General features: G+C 46.6%; 1 protein-coding gene across 3 annotated transcripts in view; it reads left to right on the top strand.

Annotated features, from left to right (window-relative positions):
* Positions 1–25,467, top strand: part of rpp30 (ribonuclease P/MRP 30 subunit) — a 57,172-nt gene that overhangs the window by 29,270 nt on the left and 2,435 nt on the right. For 2 of the 3 annotated variants that reach the window (XM_038773247.1, XM_038773246.1), the window contains 4 exons: positions 20,322–20,438; positions 22,343–22,372; positions 23,229–23,266; positions 25,232–25,311. In XM_038773247.1, the coding sequence (XP_038629175.1) occupies positions 20,322–20,438; positions 22,343–22,372; positions 23,229–23,266; positions 25,232–25,311 (265 nt within the window). The remainder of the gene's footprint in view (positions 1–20,321; positions 20,439–22,342; positions 22,373–23,228; positions 23,267–25,231; positions 25,312–25,467) is intronic. The other variant, XM_038773248.1, reaches the window with a different exon arrangement.

The raw sequence follows: 25,467 nt of genomic DNA, 5'->3' as shown, positions 1-25,467 counted from the left end.
CTAAATTCCCCCTTAAAATTGGAAAAAATGAATTGGGTACTCTTTTTTTAAAAAAAAAAATGTTTTAAAGGAAGTGTGTTCTAGGACATTTATCCAGTGAGAGTGATGATATAGTTCCAAGCCTGGATGGTGTGTGGTGGAGGGGACTTGCAGGTAGTGATGTTCCCATGTGTCTACTGCCCTTGTCCTTCTCAGTGGTAAAGGTTGTACATTTGGAAAGAGTCTTGGTGAGTTGCTGCAATGCATCTTGTAGATGATACACACCGACTGCATAAGTGAATGTTGAAATTGGTGGATGGGGTGCCAATCCAGCAGGCTGCTTCATCAAGTGTTGTTGGAGCTGCATTCATCCAGGAGAAAGAAGAGTATTCCATCACATTCTAGGCTTGTCCCTTATAGACAGCAGACAAGCTGTGAGGAATCAGAAGGTGAGTTACTTGACACACAACTCCCAACCTCTGGCCTGCCCACAGTATTTATAAGGCTGGTCCAGTTCATTTTCTGGTCAGTGACAACCCCAAGGATGTTGATGGTGGGGATATCAATGGTAGTAATACCATTCCATGTTATGGGGAAATGGTTAGATTCTCTCTTTTTTGGATATGATCACTGCCTGATGCTTATGTGGCGCAAATGTTTCTTACCATCATCAGCCCAAGCCTGAATGTTGTCCAGGTCGTACTGCGTAGGGGCTGGGAATTTTTCAGTGTCTGAAGAGTCGTGAATGGTGCTGAACATTGTGCAACCATCAGTGAACATCCCCACTTATACCTTTATAATGGAGGAAAGGTCCTTGATGAAAAAGTTGAAGATAGTTGGCCTTTGGCCTAGAAGACTACCCTGAGGAATTGCAGCTATGTCCTGGAGCTGAAATGATTGACCCCCATCTTCCTTTGTGCTAGATATGATTCCAACCAGTAGAGGGGTTTCTCATTAATTCCCATTTACTCCAGTTTTGCTTGGACTTCTTGATGCCACACTACCTCAAATGTTGCCTCAATGTAAAACTTGGCAGTCATTCTCACCTCATGAATTCCGTTCTTCTGTTTATTGTTTGCACTAAGAAAGCTGAAAGAAGGAACCTTGGCATATCATCTGGTGTTTGGAAGTTATTAGAGTCTATAATTGAGGATAGTGTTTTGAAATTTTTCACCTGATCAGAGACCTAGCATGGATTTGTAAAGGAGTGGCACGGTAGCACGTGGTTAGCACTGTTGCTCCACAGCACCAGGGACCTGGGTTCAATTGCCGGCTTGGGTCACTGCCACTTTCTGTATGGAGTCTGCACGTTCTCCCCATGTCTGCATGGGTTTCCTCTGGGTGCTCTGGTTTCCTCCCACAAGTCCTGAAAGACGTGCTTGTTAGGTGAATTGGACATTCTGAATTCTCCCTCTATCCGAACAGGCACTGGAGTGTGGCGACTAGGGGATTTTCACAGTAACTTCATTGCAGTGTTAATGTAACCTATTTGTGACACTAATAATGATTATTATTATTATTAAAAAGTGAATCATGCCTGATGAACCTGATTGAATTTTTTTAAATGGTGAATAAAAGTTATGGGACAGAAAATGTCTTTGGAGGTTATTTATATGGACTTCCAGGAAGCGTTTGATGAAGTCTGTGATAAGAGACTCTTTAGCTAAGGTTGAAGGCAAATTATTGGATCTGTTTAGGAAATTGGCTGAACAACAGGCAGTAGAAAGTAGATAATGGGCAGGTATTCTTTTTTTTTTAAATAATTTTTATTGAAATTTTTCGATACAAACATTTACCCCTATTACATTTTAAATTATAACACCACAAGTCCCCCCTGGAAAAACCTCCCCACGCCCTCCCCCGCGCGCACCCCCCCACCCTCCCTCCCCCCCACCCCCCCCCCCCCCCCCCCCCCTCCGCGCTATCAGTCTAGCAACCAAACCGTTTTTCCCTTTCTGCCGATGGCCTCGGGCAGTCCTTGCCCGCGACCCCCCGCTGACGTGCTCCCTTCGTTGCTATCCCCCCCCCTCCCTTTTCTCCCCGGGTTGCTGCTGTTTCGGCCTCCGGTTCCTATCTCTGATCCAAAAAGTCAAGGAAGGGCTGCCACCGCCGGAAGAACCCCTGTACCGACCCTCTCAGGGCGAATTTGATTCTTTCCAATTGGATGAAGCTTGCCATGTCGTTTAACCAGGTGTTAACGCTTGGTGGCCTTGTGTCCCTCCACTGAATCAAGATCCTTCTCCGAGCTACCAAGGACGCAAAGGCCAATATTCCGGCCTCCCTTGCCTCCTGTACTCCTGGCTCCACCCCAACCCCAAAAATCGCTAGCCCCCACCCTGGTTTGACCCTGGTTCCCACCACTCTCGATACCGTCCCCGCCACCCCCTCCCAGAACTCTTCCAGTGCCGGACACATCCAGAACATATGTACATGGTTCGCAGGGCTTCCCGAACACCTAACACACCTGTCCTCCCCCCCGAAGAACCGACTCATCCTAGTCCCCGTCATATGGGCTCTGTGCAGCACCTTAAATTGGATGAGGCCCAACCTTGCGCACGACGACGACGAATTGACCCTCTCTAGGGCATCCGCCCATGTCCCATCTTCTATCTGCTCTCCCAGCTCCGCTTCCCACTTGTCTTTCAGCTCCTCTATCGGTACCTCCTCCTCCTCCTGCATTATTTTGTAGATGTCCGAGACCTTCCCTTCTCCGACCCAGGCCCCTGACAGCACCCTATCACTCGCCCCTCCATCGGGAAGCAAGGGGAATCCTTCCACCTGTCGTCTGGCAAATGCCTTCACCTGCAGGTATTTAAACGTGTTCCCCGGGGGGAGCTCAAATTTCTCCTCCAGCTCTCCCAGGCTCGCAAACCTCCCCTCTATGAACATGTCCCTCAGTTGCCTGATGCCCGCCCTGTGCCAGCTCTGGAATCCCCCGCCAGTGTTCCCCGGGACAAATCTGTGGTTCCCTCTCAGTGGCGCCGCCATCAGACCCCCCACTTCCCCCCTGTGTCGCCTCCACTGCCCCCAGATTTTAAGGGTGGCCGCCACTACCGGACTCGTGGTATACCTTGTGGGGGGGAGCGGCCATGGTGCCGTTACTAGCGCCCCCAGGCTTGTATTGCCGCAGGACGCCCTCTCCATACGTTTCCAAGCTGCCCCCTCCCCCTCCATCACCCACTTGCGCACCATCGATGCGTTCGCCGCCCAGTAGTATCCGGAAAGATTGGGTAGCGCTAATCCTCCACTGTCCCTACTCCGTTCCAAGAAAATCCTTCTCACTCTAGGGGTGCCATGCGCCCACACATAGCCCATAATGCTGCTAGTTACCTTCTTGAAGAAGGCCCTGGGGAGGAAGATGGGCAAGCACTGGAACAGAAACAAGAACCTCGGGAGGACCGTCATTTTGACTGACTGCACCCTCCCTGCTAGCGACAGCGTTACCATGTCCCACCTCTTGAACTCCTCCTCCATCTGCTCCACCAGCCTTGAAAAGTTCAGCTTGTGGAGGGTCCCCCAGTTCCTTGCCACCTGCACCCCCAAGTACCTGAAGCTCTTTACTGCTCTCCTAAAGGGGAGCCGCCCAATTCCCTCCCCCTGATCTCCCGGGTGTATCACAAAGACCTCACTTTTACCCACATTTAATTTATATCCCGAAAAGTCCCCAAACTCCGCTAGTATTTCCATTACCTCCGGCATTCCCCCTTCCGGATCCGCCACATACAACAACAAATCATCCGCATAGAGTGATACACGATGCTCCTCCCCTCCCCTTGTCAGTCCTCTCCAACCCCCTGAACCCCTCAGTGCCATCGCCAACGGTTCGATCGCTAATGCAAATAGTAAGGGGGATAGGGGGCATCCCTGCCTGGTACCTCGATGGAGCCCAAAATACTCCGACCTCCTCCCGTTTGTAACCACACTCGCCATCGGGGCCGAATACAGCAGCTTCACCCACTTGATAAATCCCTCCCCAAACCCAAACCGTTCCAGCGTCTCCCACAGGTATTCCCACTCCACCCTATCGAATGCCTTCTCCGCATCCAGTGCTACCACTATCTCAGCCTCCCCCTCCACTGCTGGCATCATAATTACATTCAACAGCCTCCGGACATTTGTATTAAGTTGTCGTCCCTTTACGAAACCCGTCTGGTCCTCATGGATTACCCCTGGCACACAATCCTCTATTCTGGTTGCCAGGACCTTTGCCAACAGTTTGGCATCTACACTCAAGAGGGAGATAGGCCTATAGGACCCGCACTGTACAGGGTCTTTGTCCCGCTTCAGGATCAAGGAGATCAGGGCCTGTGACATTGTCGGGGGCAGAGCCCCCCCCTCTCGCGCCTCATTGAAGGCTCGCACCAGCACTGGACCCACCAAGTCCACATACTTCTTATAAAATTCCACCGGGAACCCATCCGGCCCCGGCGCCTTCCCCGCCTGCATCTGGCCTATCCCTTTAACTAGTTCCTGCAGCTCTATCGGCGCCCCCAGCCCCTCCACCCGTTCCTCCTGGACCTTTGGGAACCTCAATCTATCGAGGAAGTTCTCCATTCCCCCCCTCCTCCTGGGCGGCTCAGACCGGTACAATTCCCTGTAGAAATCCCTGAAGACCCCATTCACCTCTTGCCCCTTCTGCACTACGTTCCCTCCCTTCTCTCTCACTCCCCCAATCTCTCTGGCTGCATCTCGCTTGCGCAGCTGGTGTGCTAGCATCCTGCTCGCCTTTTCCCCATACTCATAGACCGCACCCTGTGCCCTTCTCCATTGCGTCTCCGCCTTCCTAGTGGTCAGTAGGTCAAACTGGGCCTGTAAACTGCGCCGCTCCCTCAACAGCCCCTCCTCTGGTGTCTCCGCATATCTCCTGTCCACTTCTATAAGTTCCCCCACCAGTCTCTCCCTCTCCAGCCTCTCCTTCCTTTCTCTGTGTGCCCTTATGGAGATCAGCTCTCCTCTGATCACTGCTTTCAGGGCCTCCCATACTACCCCCACCTTCACCTCGCCCGTGTCGTTCGTGCCCAGATATCTCTCAATGCCCTTCCGGACCCTTCCGCACACCTCATCGTCCGCCAGCAGCCCCACATCCAGGCGCCACAGCGGGCGCTGGTCCCGTGCTTCCCCCAGTTCTACCTCTACCCAGTGTGGTGCATGGTCCGAAATCGCAATGGCCGAGTACTCCGTGTCCTGCACTCTCGAAATCAGCCCCCTGCTCAGTACAAAAAAGTCTATTCTGGAGTACACCCTGTGGACATGGGAGAAAAAAGAATACTCCCTCGCCCTTGGCCTGCCAAATCTCCAAGGGTCTACCCCCCCCCATCTGCTCCATGAACCCCCTTAGCACCTCCGCCGCTGCCGGCCTCCTATTCGTCCTGGAACTCGATCTGTCCAGCCCAGGGTCGAGCACTGTGTTGAAGTCCCCCCCCATGATCAGGCCTCCTGCCTCCAGACCCGGAATGAGGCCCAACAGGCGCCTCATAAAACCCGCGTCATCCCAATTCGGGGCATATACATTTACCAGCACCACATTCTCTCCCTGCAGCCTACCCTTCACCATCACGTACCTACCCTCCTTATCTGCTACCACCTGCGCCGCCACGAACGACACCCTCTTTCCCACCAAAATCGCCACCCCCCGGTTCTTTGCGTCCAAGCCTGAGTGGAACACCTGTCCCACCCACCCCCTTCTCAGGCGCACCTGGTCTACTACTCTCAAGTGAGTCTCCTGCAACATTGCCACATCCGCCTGCAGTCCCTTTAGATGTGAAAAAACCCTTGATCTCTTGACCGGTCCGTTCAGCCCCCTCACATTCCAAGTAATCAACCGGGTCGCGGAGCGACCCGTCCCTTTCCCCTGTCTATTAGCCATGTTCTGTCCCCTGTTCGCCTCGGGTCGACCCTCCCCTTCTGACCCGTTCCCCATGGCGATGGCCCCCCCCCCTCTCTCCTCCCGTTCTTCCCTTTCCGTCCTCAGCCTTTCCAGCAGCAACCCGGTATCCCCCCCTAACCCCCCTTCCCCCCCCCTGGCTAGGACCCCTCCTAGCCGCAGTGTATCCACCATCGTACTCCCGAGAGTCAGCTGGTTTTCGCTGACCCGGCTGCCCCTGCCACACTCCGACTCCTCCCGATGTGGGGGGGGAGGGGCCTCCCCCCCCCCCCCCTTGCCATCCCTCTCTGACTCCGCTTCAGCGCGGGAAAAGCCGCCATTGCTGGCCACACCCCACTCTTCTCTCCTCCCCCTTCCTCCGTCCCGCGCGCAGGAAACAGGGAAGAGCCCGCGCTTTCGCCCGGCCACACCCTACCCCGCCATCTTCAATTCCACCCCCGTCCCCATCCACACCGATAACAAAGCCCCCTTAAAACGAGAGGAAGAAAAAAGAGAAAAAGAAAACATGCATAACCCACTTGCTCCCCCCCCGTCCCGCCTCCCCAACTTAACAATATAACAATATAAATAACAAATCGCAAATAAATACATAAATACATAACTATGCCTGCATAACTAAATAACTACCCAATAATAACGTACTTAACCAACAGTAACCATAACCCTTAAAGAACAGATCAAAAAACAGTAAAAAAAAAGCCCCCCCTACAACAACAATAATTAAGGGAAGTTGGCAACGGGAAGAGACACACAAAAAGGAACAAAGAAACCCCCCATAACACAAGTTTCAAAGAAACCAAACGATCCATCAACTTTAACCAAGTTCCGACCTGGCCTAAGAAAGACATGGGCCACTTGATCAGTCAAGGGTACTCGGGCGGCCTCGACCGCCGGCGTTCCCAAGTTCTAGTTCAGGTCCAGCTTTTCCTCCCGAACAAAAGTCCATGCCTCCTCTGGGGTCTCAAAGTAATGGTGCTGGTCCTTGTAGGTGACCCACAAGCGCGCTGGCTGCAGCATTCCAAACTTGATCCTTTTTGCGTGCAGCACCGCCTTCGTTCGGTTAAACCGGGCCCGCCGCTTTGCCACCTCCGCACTCCAGTCCTGATATATCCGCACCGTCGAATTCTCCCATTTGCTGCTTTTCTCCCTCTTGGCCCACCTCAGCACTTTCTCCCGATCGCAGAGACGCTGGAACCGCACCAGCACCGCCCTCGGGGGCTCGTTTGCCCTAGGCCGCCTAGCCATGACCCGATATGCTTCTTCCAGCTCCAGGGGCGATGGACCTGCCCCCTCTCCCATCAGGGAGCTCAACATCTCCGCTACATATTTCGGGAGATCAGGCCCCTCCAGGCCTTCTGCTAGGCCCAGGATCCTCAAGTTCTTCCGCCTCATTCGCGTGTCCAGCTCCTCAAAGCGGCTCTGCCATTTCAGGTGGAGTGCCTCGTGCACCTCCACCTTTCCCACGAGGACCGTGGCTTCCTCCTCCCTCACCGCCATCTCCTGCTGCAGCTCTCTTATCGACGCCTCTTGGGTCGCCTGGGCCCCCATCAGCCTTGTGGTCGTCGCGTTCATGGACTCTAAGAGTTCCACTTTCAGCTCCGTAAAACACCGGAGGAGAGCGGCCTGCTGCTCCTCCGCCCATTTTCTCCAATCTTCTAGTGCACCACCGGCCGCCATTTTGGTCCTCTTTCCCCCGCTTTTTTTGGGGAGCTGCTGCCGCTTTTTTTGTCGCCCCTCTCCGAGTACCGACCATAAAGTTGGTCTCACTCTCCTCAGGGAGCCTTCCCCCACCGGGATTCGTCTTTACAGTACCGTCGGGGCCCTCCACTCGGCCCTTAAACACCTTTGTCGCAGGAGCTGCCAAATGTGCGACTTAGCTGGTCATAGCCGCAACCGGAAGTCATGGGCAGGTATTCTAATTGGCAACTTGTGTCCTGCGAGGATTTGTGTTGAAGCCTTAACTATTGGCTCTGTTCATAAATGACTTTGATATGGTTTGCACCAAGTCCAGATTTGTTAATGACACATATAGGTGGCATTCTAAGCAATGTAGATGCAAATATACAGTTATTGATAAAGGCAATGGGACAAAACAATGACAAATAGATTTCAATGTAGGTAATAGGCAGTCATCCACTTTGGATCTGAAAAAAATGTAGAGCAGGGTACTTTCTAGGTGTTGAAAAGCTAGAGCCCGTGGAGGCCCAAAGTGATTTTGGGCACAGGTCCATAGGTCATTAAAATGTCATGGACAGGCACAGAAAATATTCAAAAAGACTGATTCATCGCTGGTCTTTATATCATGAGCACTGGACTACTATGGGTAAAATTCATATTTGAGCTATGCAGAGCTCTGGTTAGAGTATACCTCAAGTGCTGTTTGTCAGCATATCTTGGGAAAATATATTATCCTTGGAGTGAGAACAGAAAAGATGTACCAGGGTGATACCTGGTCTTCAAGGGTTAAATTAAGAGTGATTACATAAACTGGGTTGTATTCCGAGGCATTTAGATAGTCATGGGTGATTGGATCAAAGTTTTTAAGATGGGGTAGATGAAAAAGAACTAATTTACAACATCTCAAATCAGTGAATCATATGTTCGAACACACTTGCCTTCTGATTGACCAGTGCGAGAGTAGGTTTTGACCCCTTTTAAAGTTGTTGTCCCTCATTTTCTGTTACCAATAGCTTTATCGAGATAAAAACAAATTACTGTGGATGCTGGAATCTGAAACAAAAACAGAAAATGCTGGACAATCTCAGTAGGTCTAACAGCATCTGTGAAGTGAGATGCTCCACTATCTAGGATATAACTTTCTAGAATAACTATCTAGGATCACTCTGGATCACTTTTCCAAACTTTTGCTACTTGATCACAAACTCCCATCACCTCTGATTGCTGCCCTCATCTTGTCACATGCTGTAGTTTCACTCCACTTTAACTAGCAGTCATTTCTAAATTTGATTTCCAGAGATCAAATAATTTCTACCGAACCTGGATTTTTACTGTGCTACCATGTGTCAGCCAGTGCTTATTGACCACATTAACCATTTCCTATCCTTGGGTCTTCATTTCTACTGTCCAAAACTACCACCAGAGAGTTGGTTGCAGTGAAATATTGTGGTCCAGGCATGTCATGTTACACTTGAAGCAGCTACATTCAGGCCATGCCTGACTTGCATATGTACTCGATATGGTAAACTCTATCGCACACATGAGAAATTACATTTATCTGTTATGCAACATATTGTTGGACATCCTAGAAGGAGACTTTAAGCGGTCTGCTTATTTACCAAAAATGTCAACCTTTTGTTGTACCTACATCAGCCCTATCTCTGAGATTCTGACTTTAAAATAGTGGTTTTGTTTTCCTGGGCGCTTGTGCTGCCTCAGCCATCTGTCTCAATGTAGATTGTACAATTTCTTCCATTCTAAAGTTGTACCCTACAAATGGTGTCAGACATCTTAAAGTAACTGCAACTTTTTACATTGGCTGCATTTTATACCCTTGACCTGCAGCCCACATGATTCCCCCTAATGATCCAATCAGCACAATGTGTTTGCTGTTAATGGATGGGGCATGGAGGGTTGGTTATAATGGTAAATCTGTTAGCTTTGTGATTACCTGCATTTTACAATACACAGTTATTTTACACAACTGCAAATCTTTTGTGTGTGTGTGTGAATGACGATTACATTATTGGAAGGTTTGAATCGAGTGGGAGTGAAGCGCTCCATGTACCCTGGTTTATTTATAGGTGCATGTAAGAGATGAAAGCAATATGAAAATATTCCTTTAGAGGGTGCTGGTGCTACACAGAAATCACAAATAATCCTTTTTTCTCCTGCATTATCACTCCCTATTTCAACTAATTGCCCATGTTTCAATTTGAGTGCTCTTTAATTGTTCATGACTAATCTCTCATTACTTGAATTGCAGTATATTCTTTTGTTTCTTTTGCTTACAACCTTGGAATAATCCCTTGTGTCTGTGCTTGAAGCCAAGAAAGTGTCTCGATGCATCAACAAATGGCTATGATTAATTGGTCTTCAGCTGAAATGAAGGTGGCCAATATAAACATTTAATTTGGATTTGAGGTTAGGAGCATAAGGATTGTTTATTATTTTGACTGATTGTTTCTCATTCTGCACCTGAATAGCTTCTTCATAAGTGTTTTTGACTTTAGCTTCATACAACCAAGGGTCCTTGAAGTCCTAAATTCCTGAATAAATTGAAAATTGATTGTTCACAAATGTAGTTGGTGCAACATCTCTGTAAATATAATTGTGCTATTTGACACTTGTTCTGTGTCAAAACATGGCCCTAGTATTTCAGCAGTTGCATTTAATCATATTTTTGAAAAGGCAAGAAATACACCACTTGAAAATTGGTATGTTGAAATGTAATACTGTTTAGTTTGGTTTTGAAATGGGTTTAAATTGTACATAGAAGTGAATGAAATATAAAATCAAGGGAATTAAGTTGAATTTATGCATAATATTGCTTGGGTCACAGTTTGAATGCCACTTGATGCATCAAATGGTCATTATAGCTGTGACAAAGGTACAGTGAAGATCCAGTAGAACTTTGTACAGAATTACGCAGTTATATCTGTTAAATTTGGAAAATTGGGAGTTTTCAACAAAATAACACAAGCTTAACATCCAATCAAAGTATGCAGTTTGTACATTTTTCCCCTTTTAATCTCCCCTCCCCACGACAAACAACTCCTCAAAAATAACCACAAATGGCCTCCACCGCACCTTGAAGTCCTCCTCTGACCACCTTAAGGAAAATTTGATTTTCTCCAACCTGAGAAATTCTTACAGATCCCCAGCCATGCCGCTACCCCCAATGGCGTAGCTGGCCTCCAATTTAAAAGTAGCAGTCGCTGGGCAATCAGAGAGGCGAAGGCCATGACAATCGGCCCCCTACCCCTCCGATACCCAGAAGATCGCCACCATAGATCCGAAACGCTGCCTCCCAAAAGTTCCCCAATTCTTTGGAACAGATGAGCATGATTCGCCAGCCCCTCACACCCGTCGGTAGCTCCGGAAAAAAACAACAACTCCGAGCCTGAGTCATGTGGACCCTGTGGAGAAGAGGTTAAGTTCACTCACTGCATTACCTCACACCAAAGTCCCCATTCTAGCTCCCTCCCCAGCTCCTCCTCCCACTTCTGTTAGATCCCTTTCATTGCTGTCTTGCGCTACTCCCCCCAACCATCCATCTATTTCCCCAATCCTGCCATTCCCAACCTCTTTTGGAAGCAGCAATTTCTCCAGAAGCGTATACTCAGGTACCTGAGGGAATGGAGGCAGCTCCTTGTGCGCAAAGGCCCGCACCTGCCAGTACCTAAATTCTCTCCCTCTTGGTAACTAAAACCTCTCCTGCAGCTCCCCTAACCCTGCGAACCTCCCCACTGCGACCCTGACCCACCCCAATCCCTCTTCCCTCCGCCACCTAATCATTCGATCCCTCTCCCTCGGCTTGAACCCATGATTCCCACACAATGGTGTCAACATCGACATGTGACCCAGTTTAATTTGCCTCCTCAGCTGGTTCCAGATTTTTAGATACTACTCCACCACCGAACTATATATTTCCACATTCGCTACCCAATAGTAATGGAACATGCTCCGGAGCGGAATCACCCCTCTGCCTCTGCCTTCGCACCAGAGCCCTCTTCACCCTCGACACATTCCTTGACCACACAAATCCAAAACTAGCGCAATCACGTTCTGAAAAAAGGTCTTGGGGAGAAAAATCAGGAGGGACTGAAACACAAACCGAAATCTTCGCAACAAGTTCATCTTCGCTACTTGCCCCCTCCCCATCAATGTCAAGTGTAGCATATCCCACCTTTCAAGGTCCCCCTTGATCTCCTTTACCAACCCCAGGTTGAACTTTGTATTGTGGCCCAATCGTGCGTTACCTGGTTCTTGAAACCGCTCCCTTGCCACCTTAAATGCCAGAGCCCCCAGGTTCTCCTTCCTGCCCCACCGCATTCATCGGAAACACCTCACTTTCTCCTATATTCAATTTGAGGTTCCCCAAACTTCTCCAGGAAGCCCATGATTCTGCCGTCACTTTCCAACGGATCCAACACTAACAATAATAAGCCATTGGTGTACAATGACACCCGGTGCCACCCCCCCCTCAGCAACCTCCTGCAGATCAACTGAGACCCAAAGTGCCATTGCCAATGCAAACAACAGTAGAACTCCTGCCTCATCCCCGTACAACCACAAATACTGCCAAGTTCATCTCATTCGTTCACACAATTGCCATGGGGGAATGTATGCTCCTCTAGTGACCCAAAGTAATATTCCCGGCCCTCAACCACCTCCGAGGCCTTGTCCAGCACCTTCCTGTCCATCAACCTGGCCAGCATCCTCGCAACATAGCCTGTTGCACTCGGTCCCTCCAGAAGGCCTGCAATCTGAAGATTTTTGCCGCATGGCCCTATTTTCCTGGTCCTCCACCTTTTGCTCGCAGCATCTTACACATGTCTCCCAGGATCACGATCTCTGCCTCCAATGACACAATCCGATCATTGGTCAGACACTACCTTCTCCACCTCCTGGATTGTCTCCCCATGCACCTCAAGGGTCTTCTCCACCCGTTCCAAGATCCCACACAGAGGTGCCACTGCCCCCCCATTGCCTTAGATCAGTTGTTCTGCATTTCCTTACATACCTGCGGAACTTCATCCTTAATGAAGCTCAACAACTGCTCCATTTGCAGCTTTCAAGTCTTTTTAAATTCATTTTTGGGATGTGGGCAGCCCTGGTTAGACCAGCATTTATTGCCATCCCTAGTTGCCTTCTTCAACCGCTGCAGTCCTTGAGGTGTAGGTACACCCACTATGCTGTTAGGGAGAAAGTTCCAGAATGTTACCCCAGTGACAGCGAAGGAACGGCGATATATTTCCAAGTCAGGGTGGTGAGTGTCTTGGAGGGGAACCTCCAGGTGGTGGGGTTCCCTGGTTGCTGCTCTTGTCCTTCCACATGGTAGTGGTTGTGGCTTTGGAAGGTGCTGCCTGAGGAACCTTGGTGAGTTACTGCAGTGCATCTTGTATATGGTCTATATGGCTGCCACTGTTAGTCGGTGGTGGAGAGTTTGAATGTTTGTAGAAGGGGGAGCAATCAAGCAGACTACTTTGTCCTGGATGGTGTCAAACTTCTTGTGTGTTTTTTGGAGCTGCACTCATCCAGACAAGTGGAGAGTATTCCATTACACTCCTGACTTGTACTTGTAGATGGTGGACAACTTTGGGGGGTCAGGAGGTGAGCTAGGATTCCTAGCCTTTGAAATGTCCTGGTAGCCACAGTATTAATATGGCTAGTCTAGTTCAGATTCTGATCAATGGTCACTTCCAGGATGTTGGTTGTGGAGGATACAGCAATGGTGATACTGTTGAATGTCAAGGGCTGGTAGTTAGATCCTCTCTTACAGGAGATGGTCAATGTGTGGCACTTGTGTGGTGCGAATGTAAATCGCCACTTGTCAGCCCAAGCCTGGATATTGTCCAGGTCTTGCTGCATTTGGACATGGACTGCTTCATTATCTGAAGAGGCGCAAATGGTGCTGAATATTGTGCAGTCTTCTGCGAACATCCCCATTTCTAACCTTGTGATGGAAGGGAGGTCATTGATGAAGCAGCTGAAGATGGTTGGGCCTAGGACACTACCCTGAGGAACTGCTGCAGTGATGTCCTGGAGCTGAGATGATTGACCTCCAACCACCATAACTTCCTTTGTGCCAGGTATGCCTCCAACCGGTTGAGAGTTTTCCCCCTGATTGGATTGGATTTTTTTTTTGTCACGTGTACCGAGGTACAGTAAAATGTATTTTTCTGTGCACAGCTTAAACAAATCATTTAGTAGATGAAAAGAAAATACATAATAGGGCAGCACAAGTTACACAATGTAAATGCATAGACACTGGCATCGGGTGAAGTATACAAGAGGGTAGTATTAATCAGATCAGTCCATAAGAGGGTCGTTTACGAGTCTGGTAACAGCGCGGAAGAAGCTACTTTTGAATCTGTTCGTGTGTGCGTTCTTAGACTTTTGTATCTCCTGCCATATGGAAGAAGTTGGAAGAGGGGTGTAAGCCGGGTGGGCGGGGTCTTTGTTTGTGCTGCCCAATTTCCCAACGCAGCGAGAGGTGTAGATAGAGTCAATGGATGGGAGGCGGTTCTGTGTGATGGACTGGGTGTTATTCACAACTCTCTGAAGTTGCTTGCAGTCTTGGGCTGAGCAGTTGCCATGCAGCCAGATAGGATGCTTTCTATGGTGTACCTGTAAAAGTTGGTAAGAGTCGGTGTGGACATGCTGAATTTCTTTAGTTTCCTAAGCAAGTAGAGGCCCTGTTGTACTTTCTTGGTCGTAGCATCGACATGGGTGGGCCAGGACAGATTTTTGGTGATGTTCACACCTAGGAATTTGAAGCTGTCAACCATCTCCACCTCGGCCCCGTTGATGAAGACAGGGGTGTGTACAGTACTTTGTTTCCTGAAGTCAATGACCAGCTCTTTAGTTTTTCTGGCATTGAGGGAGAGATTGTTGTTGTTACACCATCCCACTACATTCTCTATCTCCCTCCTGTATTCTGACTCATCGTTGTTTGAGATACGACCCACTACGGTCGTGCCGTCAGCAAACTTGTATATGGAATTGGGGCCACATTTTGCCCCGCAATCGTGTGTGTGTGTATATCGAGTGTAGTAGGGGGCTAAGTACGCAGCCATGCGGGGCCCCAGTATCGTGGAGGAGGTGGTGTTTATTCTTAATGATAGGAGTCCGATGTAGGAGTCCTTGTTGTTGAGATGCTCCAGGGATGAGTGTAGGGCCAGGGAGATGGCGTCTGCTGTGGACCGATTGTGGCGGTATGCGAATTGCAGTGGATCTAGGCATTCTGGGAGGATGGAGTTGATGTGCCTCGTGACCAACCTCTCGAAGTACTTCATTACAATCGATGTCAGGGCTACCGGACGGTAGTCATTGAGGCATGTTGCCTGGTTCTTCTTTGGCACTGGTATGATGGTGGTCTTGAAGCAGGTGGGGACCTTAGAAAGGAGTAGGGAGAGGTTGAAGATATCCGCGAACACATCTGCCAGCTGGTCTGCGTAGGATCGGAGTGCACGACCAGGGACCCCGTCCGGACCCTTCGCCTTCTGAGAGTTCACTTTTTCAGGAAGGCCGATCTGATTTTGGAAGTTGTGACGGTGGGTGTGTCAGGGGCTGCTGGGGCAGTCGAACAGCGGTTTCCTACTCGAGCCAAGAATAGCATGCATTGAATTCATCAGGGAGGGGTGCACTGCTGCGGGAGATTCTGCTCAGCTTCACTTCGTAGCCTGTTACGTTGTTTAGGCCTTGCCACAACTGACGAGTCTGTAACGCTAGCCTGTGACTCTAGTTTGGCCTCTTGTTTCTTGGCATCCCGGATGACTTTGCGGAGGTCTTACCTGGATTTCTTGCATAGGTCAGGGTCACTTGACTGGAACGCCTCAGAATTGGCCTTTTGTAGGGATCAATCTCCCGATTAAGCCATGGTTTCTGATTGGGAATCTACGTATTACTTTCTTTAGCACGCAGTCGTCCACACATTTTCTGATAAAGGTGGTGGCATTCTCGTTTAGGTTGGTCATTGAGCTCTTCAATGTGGACCAGTCCACTGACTCCAAGCAGTCACGTCGGAGTTCTTCTGTTTGTATGCTGTGAGAAGGAGCACCGTCTTATGGTCTGATTTTTCAAGATGCGGTCGGGGGATAGAATGCTCTTGGTTTTTGTATAACAGTAGTCGAGAGTGTTGTCACCCCTGGTGGGACGGGTGATGTGTTGTTGAAATTTTGTCAGTACGCTCGAGGTTGGCCTTGTTGAAGTCCCCGGCCATGATGAACAAGGCCTCCGCGTGTTCTGTTTCATTGCTGTTTCTAACTGTGTAGTTTGTCCACCGCCTTCTTCACTTCTGCCTTGGGTGGGATGTAGACCACTGTGATAATGGCTGAAGTGAACTCACGTGGAAGGTAGTACTGGTGGCACTTCACGGTCAGGTATTCCAGGTCCAGATTCCATTGACTCCAGTTTAACTAGGGCTCTTTGATGCCATACTCGGTCAAATGCTGCCTTGATATCATGGGCAGTCACTCTCTGGTATTCAGCTCTTTTGTCCATGTTTGAACCAAGGCTGTAATGAGGTCAGGAGCTGATTGAACTCAAACTGAGTGTCCGTGAGCAGGTTATTCCTGAGTAAGTGCCACTTGATAGCATTGTTGATGACTCGTTCCATCACTTTGCTGATGATCGAGTGTAGACTGATACGGTAATAATTGGCTGGGTTGAATTTGTCCTGTTTCTTGGGTACAGGACACACCTGGGCAATTTTCCACATTGTCGGGTAGATGTCGATGTAGCTGTACTGGAACAGCTTGGCTAGGGGCGCAACAAATTCTGGAGCACAAGTCTTCAGTACCGTTGCCAAGAACAGGCGCCGGAATGTGGCGACTAGGGGCTTTTTAAAGTAACTTCATTGAAGCCTACTTGTGACAATAAGCAATTTTCATTTCATTTTCAAGATATTGTCAGGGCCCATGGCCTTTGCAGTATCCAGTGGCTTCAGCCGTTTCTTGATATCACGTGGAGTGAATCGTATTGGCTGAAGGCTGATGTCTATGATGCTGGGGACCTCTGGAGGAGACCAAGGTGGATCACTGGGCACTTCTGGCTGAATATTGTTGCGAATGCCTCAGCCTTGTTTTTTGCGCATATGTGCAGGGCTCCTCCATCATTGCGGATGAGGATATTTGTGGAGCCTCTTCCTCCAGAATTGTTTAATTGTTCACCACCATTCACGGCTGGATGTGGCAAGACCACAGAGCATGGATCTGATGTGTTCATTGTGGAATCGCTTAGCTCTATTTCTTGCTGCTTATGCTGTTTGGCACACAAGTAGTCCTGTGTTGTAGGTTCACCAAGTTAACACCTCATTTTTCGGTATGCCTGATGTTGCTACTGACGTGCTCTCCTGCACTCTTCAATGAACCAGGGGTGATCCCCTGGCTTAGTGGTAATGGTAGTGTGGGGGATAGTGTGGTGCAGATTGTGGTTGAATTACAATTCTGCTGCTGCTGATGGCCCACAGCACCTTGTGGGTGCCCAGTCTTGTTGCGAGATCTGATCGAAGTCTGTTCCAGTTAGCACAGTGGTAATGCCACACAACACGATGGAGGGTGTCCTCAAAGTGAAGACAGGACTTTGTCTCCACAAGGACTGTGCGGTGGTCACTTCTACAAATGCTGTCATGGACAGATGCATCTGCAGCAGGCAGATTGGTGAGGATGAAGTCAAGTATGTTTTTCCTGCTTGGTGGTTCCTTCACCATCTGTTGCAGTCCCAGACTAGCAGCTAGGTCCTTTAGGACCCAGCCAACTTGGTCTGTGGTGGTGCTACCGAGCTGCTCTTGGTGATGGGCATTGAAGTCTGCATTCTTGCCACCCTCAGTGCTTCCTCCAAGTGTTGTTCAACCTGGAGGAGTACTGATTCATCAGCTGGTGGTGGCCAGTACGTTGGTAATCAGCAGGTTTGCTTGACCTGATGCCATGAGACTTCATAGGGTCCAGAATCTATCTTGAGGAGTCCCAGGGCAACTCCCTCCCGACTGTATACCAGTATGCCGCCACCTCTGCTGGGTCTGTCCTGCCAGTGAGACAGGACATACACAGAATGGTGGAGTCTGCAACATAGTCATACTAGGGGCTTGTTTAGCACAGTGGGCTAAACAGCTGGCTTGTAATGCAGAACAAGGCCAACGACAATGGTTTCATGGTCATCATTAGACTTTTAATTCCTGATATTTTATGTTGTGTTCCGTGTTCTTCATCTGGCAAGGAATCTACAGAACAGTTGGTGACTTAGCCAAATCCAGGATTGATTAATGTACACGTGGTACGATAATGATCAGATACAGTGCAAGTTATAACAGTTTCTCTAGACACCCTTGGAACTACCCCTTTGCACGACTGTTTTCATGTACCTCTTACAACCTGCTGAAGATAGCTGGATGTGCCCTGACTTACGTCTGACACCACCTGCTGGTGGGAGGTCACACTGGCATATCACCACATTTGAGTTTGAATTCCATCATCTGCCATGGTGGGATTTGAAACCGGGTCCCTCGATCATTATCCTGGGTCTCTGGATTACTAGTCTAGTGACAGTACCACTATGCCACCGCCTCCCCCATGACAACGACCCTTCCCCCTCTGCTATTTTTATAATAATGCTGCACCATGAGTCTCCTCCAACTCTTTAGCCAGGACTCTGTTTTCAGTCGAGTTTGGTAACCCAGAGACATGCCCATCCAGTATCTAACTTACCCCCTCCACTGTCGGCACAACCTTTCTGCCAGAATTGCCCAAAGATCAGGTATAAGGAGTCAAAACCAAAGCCTTCGAGCAGGAGCCGCCGTGTGTGCAACCACTCACTCCATGGCCACCACCGGAAGTTGGGACAGTTTTAACTAGAATAGGGAACACAATTTTAAGAATGTAAATACTGAAAGATTGTTTCTTTTGGCAGATGAGTCGGTAACAATAGGTTTTAGACTTGGTATTCTTGGGGAATCTGAGTAGCATTTTACTGGAAGAATGACGGGAAAGTTTGGAGTTTTTCACTTGAAATATTGAGACCAATGAGACAGACCTGCGTAATTTGACATGGGTTGCCTAACTACTTGAATAGAAGAATAGAAATGGTCATGGTGAGGCAGAAAATGAAATGGAATGGATGGCCACTGTCGCAGTGGCTCCCCTACAAAATTGAAATTTGTGTGATTCTGTCATTTCCCTTCAGAAAGCTTTTATAGTAGAATTGGGTTGGTTAAGATTTATGTAATTTCCAAGCAGAAAATAATGCATGCCAGAATTTAGCCGCGAATACTTGTTCATGTACGCTGATGACACCCGGCATTACCTCACCACAGAATCTCTGCACCATTGCTAAATTATCAGACTGCGTTTTGAACAAATAGTACTGGATCAGCAGACATTTCTTCCAATTAAATATTGGGAAGACTGAAGTCCTTGTTTTTTGGACCCCCTCCTCCAATTTCCATTCCCTGCCTATAAGCTCCACCTTTCCCCCTTGCAACAGTCGGAGATTAAGCCAGTCTGTTTGCAACATTGATTTCACATTTGATCCGGAGGTGAGCTTCAGGCATCTTATTTGTACCTTCACTAACAGTACCTATTTCCACCTCTAACATTGCTCAATTTCACCCCATCTCAGCGCATTTTAAATTTTTCATTGCATCATTGTCACTAGCAAGTACACCATTTGTTGCCCATCTCTAATTGCCTTTGAGACGGTGGTGGTAAACCATTGCAGTCCACCTGATGTAGGTACACCCACAGTGCTATTGGAGAGTTGCAGAATTTTGACAATGAAGAAACAGTGATAGTTCCAAGTCAGGATGGTGTGTGGCTTGGAGGGGAACTCTCAACTGGGAATGTTCCCATGCGTCTACTGCCCATGTTCTTCTAGATAGTAGAGATCACTGGTTTGGAAGGTGCTGTCGAAGGAGCCTTGCTGAGTTGCTGCAGTGCACTTTGGAGATCAGGGTTCTGGATCGATGGCAGGTGTCAGGAGGGTCGCGGACGATTGTTCCCACAGTGGTCCCAATCACGGGAAAAGCACCCAACAGCCGCTACTGGCTTTTAAATTGGGTATTGCAGCCGCTGCCGCATTTTAAATGGTGGCACATTAGGATTTACGGAGTCTTCCGGCCGGAAGCATCAGCAGAGAGCAGGACACCCACCCTGCACGTGAAATTGATGTGAAGTGCCAAAGCAGGGACAGATTTCTTTTATTTTGCAGCTGCTGCAAAACTGCTGCCAGTGTCTTAACTTACGGCAAATCCAGTTCTCCTGTCACCCCTGTTGTTGCTAGCCTACGTTGGTTCCCAGTTCAAGCAATGTCTTTATTTTAAAAGTCTCACCCTTGTTCTTAAATTCCTCCTTGACCTCGCCCCACAGCCCTTGAGGATATCTGCACTCTAATTCTAGTCTGTTGCGCATTTCCATCTGCATCATTGGTGGCTGTGCCTTCAGTTGCTTTGGCTCTCTGCACCCTTCTGCCCCTCATCCTCACTTTTCTCCTTTAAGACTCTCCTTCAATTCTACTTAGCTGACCAAGCTTTTGTTCATCTAACCCGATAATTTTCTTATGTGGCCCGGTTTCACTCTTAATTTTATAATGCTGTAAAGTGCTTTGAGATGTTTCATTACGTTAAATACATTATGTAAATATAAGTTACTGGGGGTGAGAAATGAAGGAATTAAATATCCATTTCAATTTTTGAGTAAGATTTTTATTCTTACCCTCTTGTTTCAATGAAAAAATTCATGGAATTGTTCATCATTTTATTGATCACTTTCTAATTGTATTTCAGGCTATTGAAAGAGGAATTTACTTTGAACTGGCATATTCTCCTGCTATTAAAGATTCTACAATGAGAAGATATACCATTTCAAATGCACTCAGCCTGATGCAGATATGTAAGGGAAAGGTGAACATCCTTCAAAGTGTTTCATCAAGATTATGGATACGGCAAAGGGAGTATTCTGGTTCTTGTCGAATCATAATTAGCATGCAGTTTTACTTTTTTTTTAAGTAGTTGCTGTGAAATCACAGTATCATTAACAATAACAAAACCAAACTGAATGATTTTTGTAAGTGAGTTTTTGGGACTACTAACTATTCCCAATTGCCTGAGAAAATCTTTAACACAAATAATCTTCAGCAATTCCAAGGAACTGTGTGTTTAATCACTTTGTAAGGGACCATATTTGGAATGTTTTGCTGCAAAATCAGGAAACTTGATCTGTTTTATAGCATCTGCAAGGGAATGGAAGCGTGGATTGAGTTGTCATGTGTCCCAATTCCAACTCCTATGGGCTCTCTGGCAGACAATTGAATCCTGGCTTTGGGCAAGATTTTTGTCTAAAGCTGGGCCCCAACACCCTTTGTGTTTTGTCGGGTTGCACCTTGATGTTTTAACATTACATTGGAGTTGTAACATTTGCTACCTTACCACTGTAATTGTCTTGTTGTAATTAAGTTGCTGTTTTATTGCTTTGAGTTGTTAACCTTCTTTGTTCACCCCCACAAGATGCATAGCCATTGATTGGGGGGAGGTGCATATGTGGAACCTTTTGATGATCATTGTGACCCTAAATCTTTGAAATCAAAATTAATGAAACCATATAAACTGTTTCCCCTTTCCCCGGGTCTACTAGATTTAATGCATCACGATAGTTGCTTAAAATTATTGCAATTATTGTGCCACTTACAAAAAGCCACAGGAGCCAGAATTTGCAGTTCTAATGTCAGTAAAGCTGTCAATATTCACTATCTTCATAGGTTCCCTACAGTACAGATGGCAGCCGTACATGGTAGTGATGGGTGGCATGGCGGCACAGTGGCTAGCACTGTTATTTCACAGCTCCAGGGACCTTGGTTCGATTCCCGGCTTGAGTCACTGTCTGTATGGAGTCTGCACGTTCTCCCGTGCCTGCCTGGGTTTCCTCCGGGTTCTCCGGTTTCCTCCCACAAGTCCCAAATGACGTGCTTACCCGAACAGGCGCCAGAGTGTGGCAACTAGGGGATTTTCACAGTAACTTCATTGCAGTGTAATGTAAGTCTACTTGTGACACTAATAAAGATTATTATTATAACTTGGCATCTGCATAAACAGTAATTGGGTTTTTAATAGCATTCTGAGTCATCAGTGCTGCTAAACACTTGCTGGTTCTGGAAACCTAATTTTATATTTGCATACGGTCAATTTTTTTCCCAACGTACATGTCCCAATCTTTATTTTTCTGTGAAAAGTGAGTGATAACCCTGGAATCCCTACAGTGCAGAAGGAGGCCATTCGGCCCATCGAGTCTATACCCAGCCTCCAAAAGAGCACCCCTCCTAGGCCCACTCCTGTGCCCTATCCCTGCAATCAAACCTAACCTTTGGACACTTAAGGGATAAATTAGAATGGCCAATCCACCTAACCTGTAAATCTTTGAACTGAGCGGGGAAACCGTAGCACCGGAAGCGAACCCACAAAGACACTGGGAGATTGTGCAAATTCAATACAAACAGTAACCCAAGGTTGGAATTAAGCCCGGGTCCAATCCAGAGATCAATAGATCTTTGTGAGCAGCATTCTTTGAGGTCAGCAGTAAGCACCATTACTTCACTGCTGACTGCAAATCTGGGCCAACATGTTAACCACAGTCATTAACATTCAATTAGCCTAAAGTGCTTTAAATTGTATTCTTTCCAAACAAACATTGCACTTAAGATTGCTAAACATTCTGATTTCCTGTTTGTTTTAGTGAGTGTTGTTAAAAATGCAGTACCTGTAAAATCCTGTAGGTTTAAACTTTACATAATGTTTGTATTTGTATTCTTTAGAACATAATTATGTCAAGTGCAGCAGAAAGGGTAAGATTTTGATTTTTAATCTAATATTGTGTCTTCAATCATACATAAATTTGATTCTTTACAATTTTGCTCCCATTATCTCTGATAAGTTGTCTCCCACTGGACCACTACCTTCTACAGTAATTTGTTAATCATAGGACAAGTAGGAGCTGTGTACTTGATCAGCTATTTAAAATTCAAAAAGTTTCACATGTTCAAAGCACTTTATTTGAATCATTTTGCAAGAGGTATTCATTACAAACTATTAAAGCACTGCTAAACTCACTAAAGCCAATGTGATTGCAGTTTGTGAACATTAATATTTTCTCACATCTGACCGCATCAGAAAACAGTTACAATATGTAGGCTGGAATTGCACTGTAGCGAAGATAACTACAGAAGATTTTAATTAAGGGACTCTCAAGTTGTTGAAATGTAGTAATTTAGGATGTTGTTTTGCTATTTTTGGCTTGTAATTCACTAATGCTAGAATCCTTCATGTAGCAAATATATCTCGCAATATATTTACATGGAGAGGTTAGTATTTTCTTTTAAGTTACCATTAACTTAGTTTATTTTGGTTGCAAGTGCAGAGAGCTGGACATTTGATTTTAACTTGGATCATAGTTTCAATTTAATATTGAAATATTAAGTGGCGTTGTTGAATTCTTCACATTCCTTCCTACATTCCTACTGTGCTGAAATCAGCATTGAAGTCTCCTACTGCAACTCTTTTCCAGAATTTAGACTGAAATTATTTATTTCCATTTACAACCTCAAGATTTTAAAACCTAACCATAATTTTTTTTTATCTGAGAGCACCCACCTACTGCAAGTGGAGAGCACTTATAAAATTCTATTTCTCTCCTATCTGCAGCCTTTGGAACTGAGAGGACCGTACGATATTGCTAACCTGTATCCTTATCCAAATATGTTTGGTGTGGGTCATATTTCTGCACTGCTTGCATTTTGGTCATTTTTTATTGCTTTTTAACTATGCTTAATTTAACATCCTGATAAAACAAAGTCAACTTCTGTTTTATGCAGCTGTACATTGCACACGTGAGAATTTTTTTCAATTATTTATGGCGCTGAACTTACAAGGTCGTCACTGGAAGTCATGAAAAAAATGTCTTGAATGAAGATTCTACTTCAGATCGAGTTTGCTTCAGTAGTAAATAGTATTAATCAAGATTATATAGCAGTTTTTATGTTCAGTGGTCCTATTGCACTTTGTAGTTGTTTACCATATGAGCGATGTCCGCAATAGCAGTAAGGTGAATGAATGATTATTTAAGCTACTTTTATAGAGGTAAAGTTTTAGGAAGGAACGTTAGCCATTGGTGTTTCAAATAATTACAATCACCTGAGTAGGTAAAAAGGATTTTAATTTGACTATTCATCGAATTTTCAGGCCCCTGTCAATGTAGCATTTCCCCAATACTGCTCCAAAATGTAGCCTAAATTGCAGACAGAAATCTGGTGTTAGGCTTGAACTGTTGCATCCTTGACCAAGAGTGGGAGTGCTACTAACTAGACTAAGTGACAAATTATGTATCACTGAAAGTCAGGCAACCGTTGAAATAAATAATATCCTATTCCCACTTTGAATTAAATTTCACCCCTCTGTTATAGCATTGTTCTTTTCTTTAAATATTTTTATTCAAATGTTTTCGTACATAACACAAAAATGGTGCACACAATCACAAACCCCTCCCCCACTGAAAAAAAACCCCAAAAGAACCAATCCCTCCCCCATCACCTAGCAACTAACAGCAACCAGAAATACAGAATAAATGGCTGCCATCTTCGGTTGAACCCCTAAATTATTACCCTCATGGTGTACTTGGCTTTCTTGAAATACAGAAATTCTTCAGATCTCCCAGCCACGCTGCGGCACTGGGTGGAGTGGCTGACCTCCATGCCAACAGCCCTCACCTCAGCAATCAGTGAGGCGAAGGCCAGGACATCTGTCCTGTCTGCAGCTCTGGCAAGATCTGACATCCCAAATATGACCACTAAGAGACAGGACTCCAATTCAATTTTCAGAATCGCCAGCATAGTGCTAAAGAAGGAGACCCAGAACCCCGCGTCTTAGAACATGACCAAAACATATGTACATGATTCAGCCAGACCTCTCCCACAATGCTCGCATTTGTCCTCCACTCCCGCAAAAACCTACTCATTCTAGAACCTAGTCAAATGAGCCCTATGCACTACCTTAAGCTGTATTAAACAATGCCTTGCACAAGACATGGTGTAGCATGGTTCTTGACAACTGGGATATGACGCTGCTAATATTCCAAATGATTCGTTGATCTAATCCAATGAGGTCTTGCTTTACAAAATCCATGATAAAAGTTGTGCTTTGTACACATGCCATGCACAGAAAAAAAGTCAGTGAAATAACTAGGTTGACCATATTAAGACCACAGTGATCATTAAGGATACGGTAGTGGGCAGCACGGTGGCACAATGGTAGCACTGTAGCCTCACGACGCCGAGGTCCCAGGTTCAATCCCAGCTCTGGGTCACTGTCCGTGTGGAGTTTGCACATTCTCCCCGTGTTTGCGTGGGTTTCGCCCCCAAAACCCAAAAGATGTGCAGAGTAGGTGGACTGCCCATGCTAAATTTCCCCTTGATTAGAAAAAATTAATTGGGTACTCTAAATTTTTTTTTTTTAAATTAAGGATACGGTAGTGAATTACATGTGGTGCCTGCATTCTAAAACCAGGAAGGATATTCATTATGCTAATATAGGTGTTAATTAAACCTAACTTGCATGTATAACTTATTAAATAATAGAACTTTATAATGGTTCTGGGGTAAGAAAATATTGCAATGTTATAAAGTTGTAATCCTTGACTGAGTTGCTACAAGAGGCTTGCTTTTTGGCTTAACTGAAGGAGATGCCAAAGCTGCCCTGTCAACCAATTGTAGAGCAGCCCTTCTGCATGGAGGTAAGTAATTTAATATTTTCACCAGATTGGTACAAACTGACTAATGTAGATTTACAGTTTCCCCATCCATTGCCTGTACTAATGGTAACACAAGGTTTAGAGTATTTGTATTTCTGATTAATATGGTGAACAGAATTTCGGAACAAATAGTCCATG

The sequence above is a fragment of the Scyliorhinus canicula genome, chromosome 16, assembly GCF_902713615.1.
Source record: "Scyliorhinus canicula chromosome 16, sScyCan1.1, whole genome shotgun sequence".
Classification (NCBI taxonomy): Eukaryota; Metazoa; Chordata; class Chondrichthyes; order Carcharhiniformes; family Scyliorhinidae; genus Scyliorhinus; species Scyliorhinus canicula.
The sequence above is the reverse complement of the archived record's forward strand: the minus strand, read 5'-3'. Positions and strand labels throughout refer to the sequence as shown.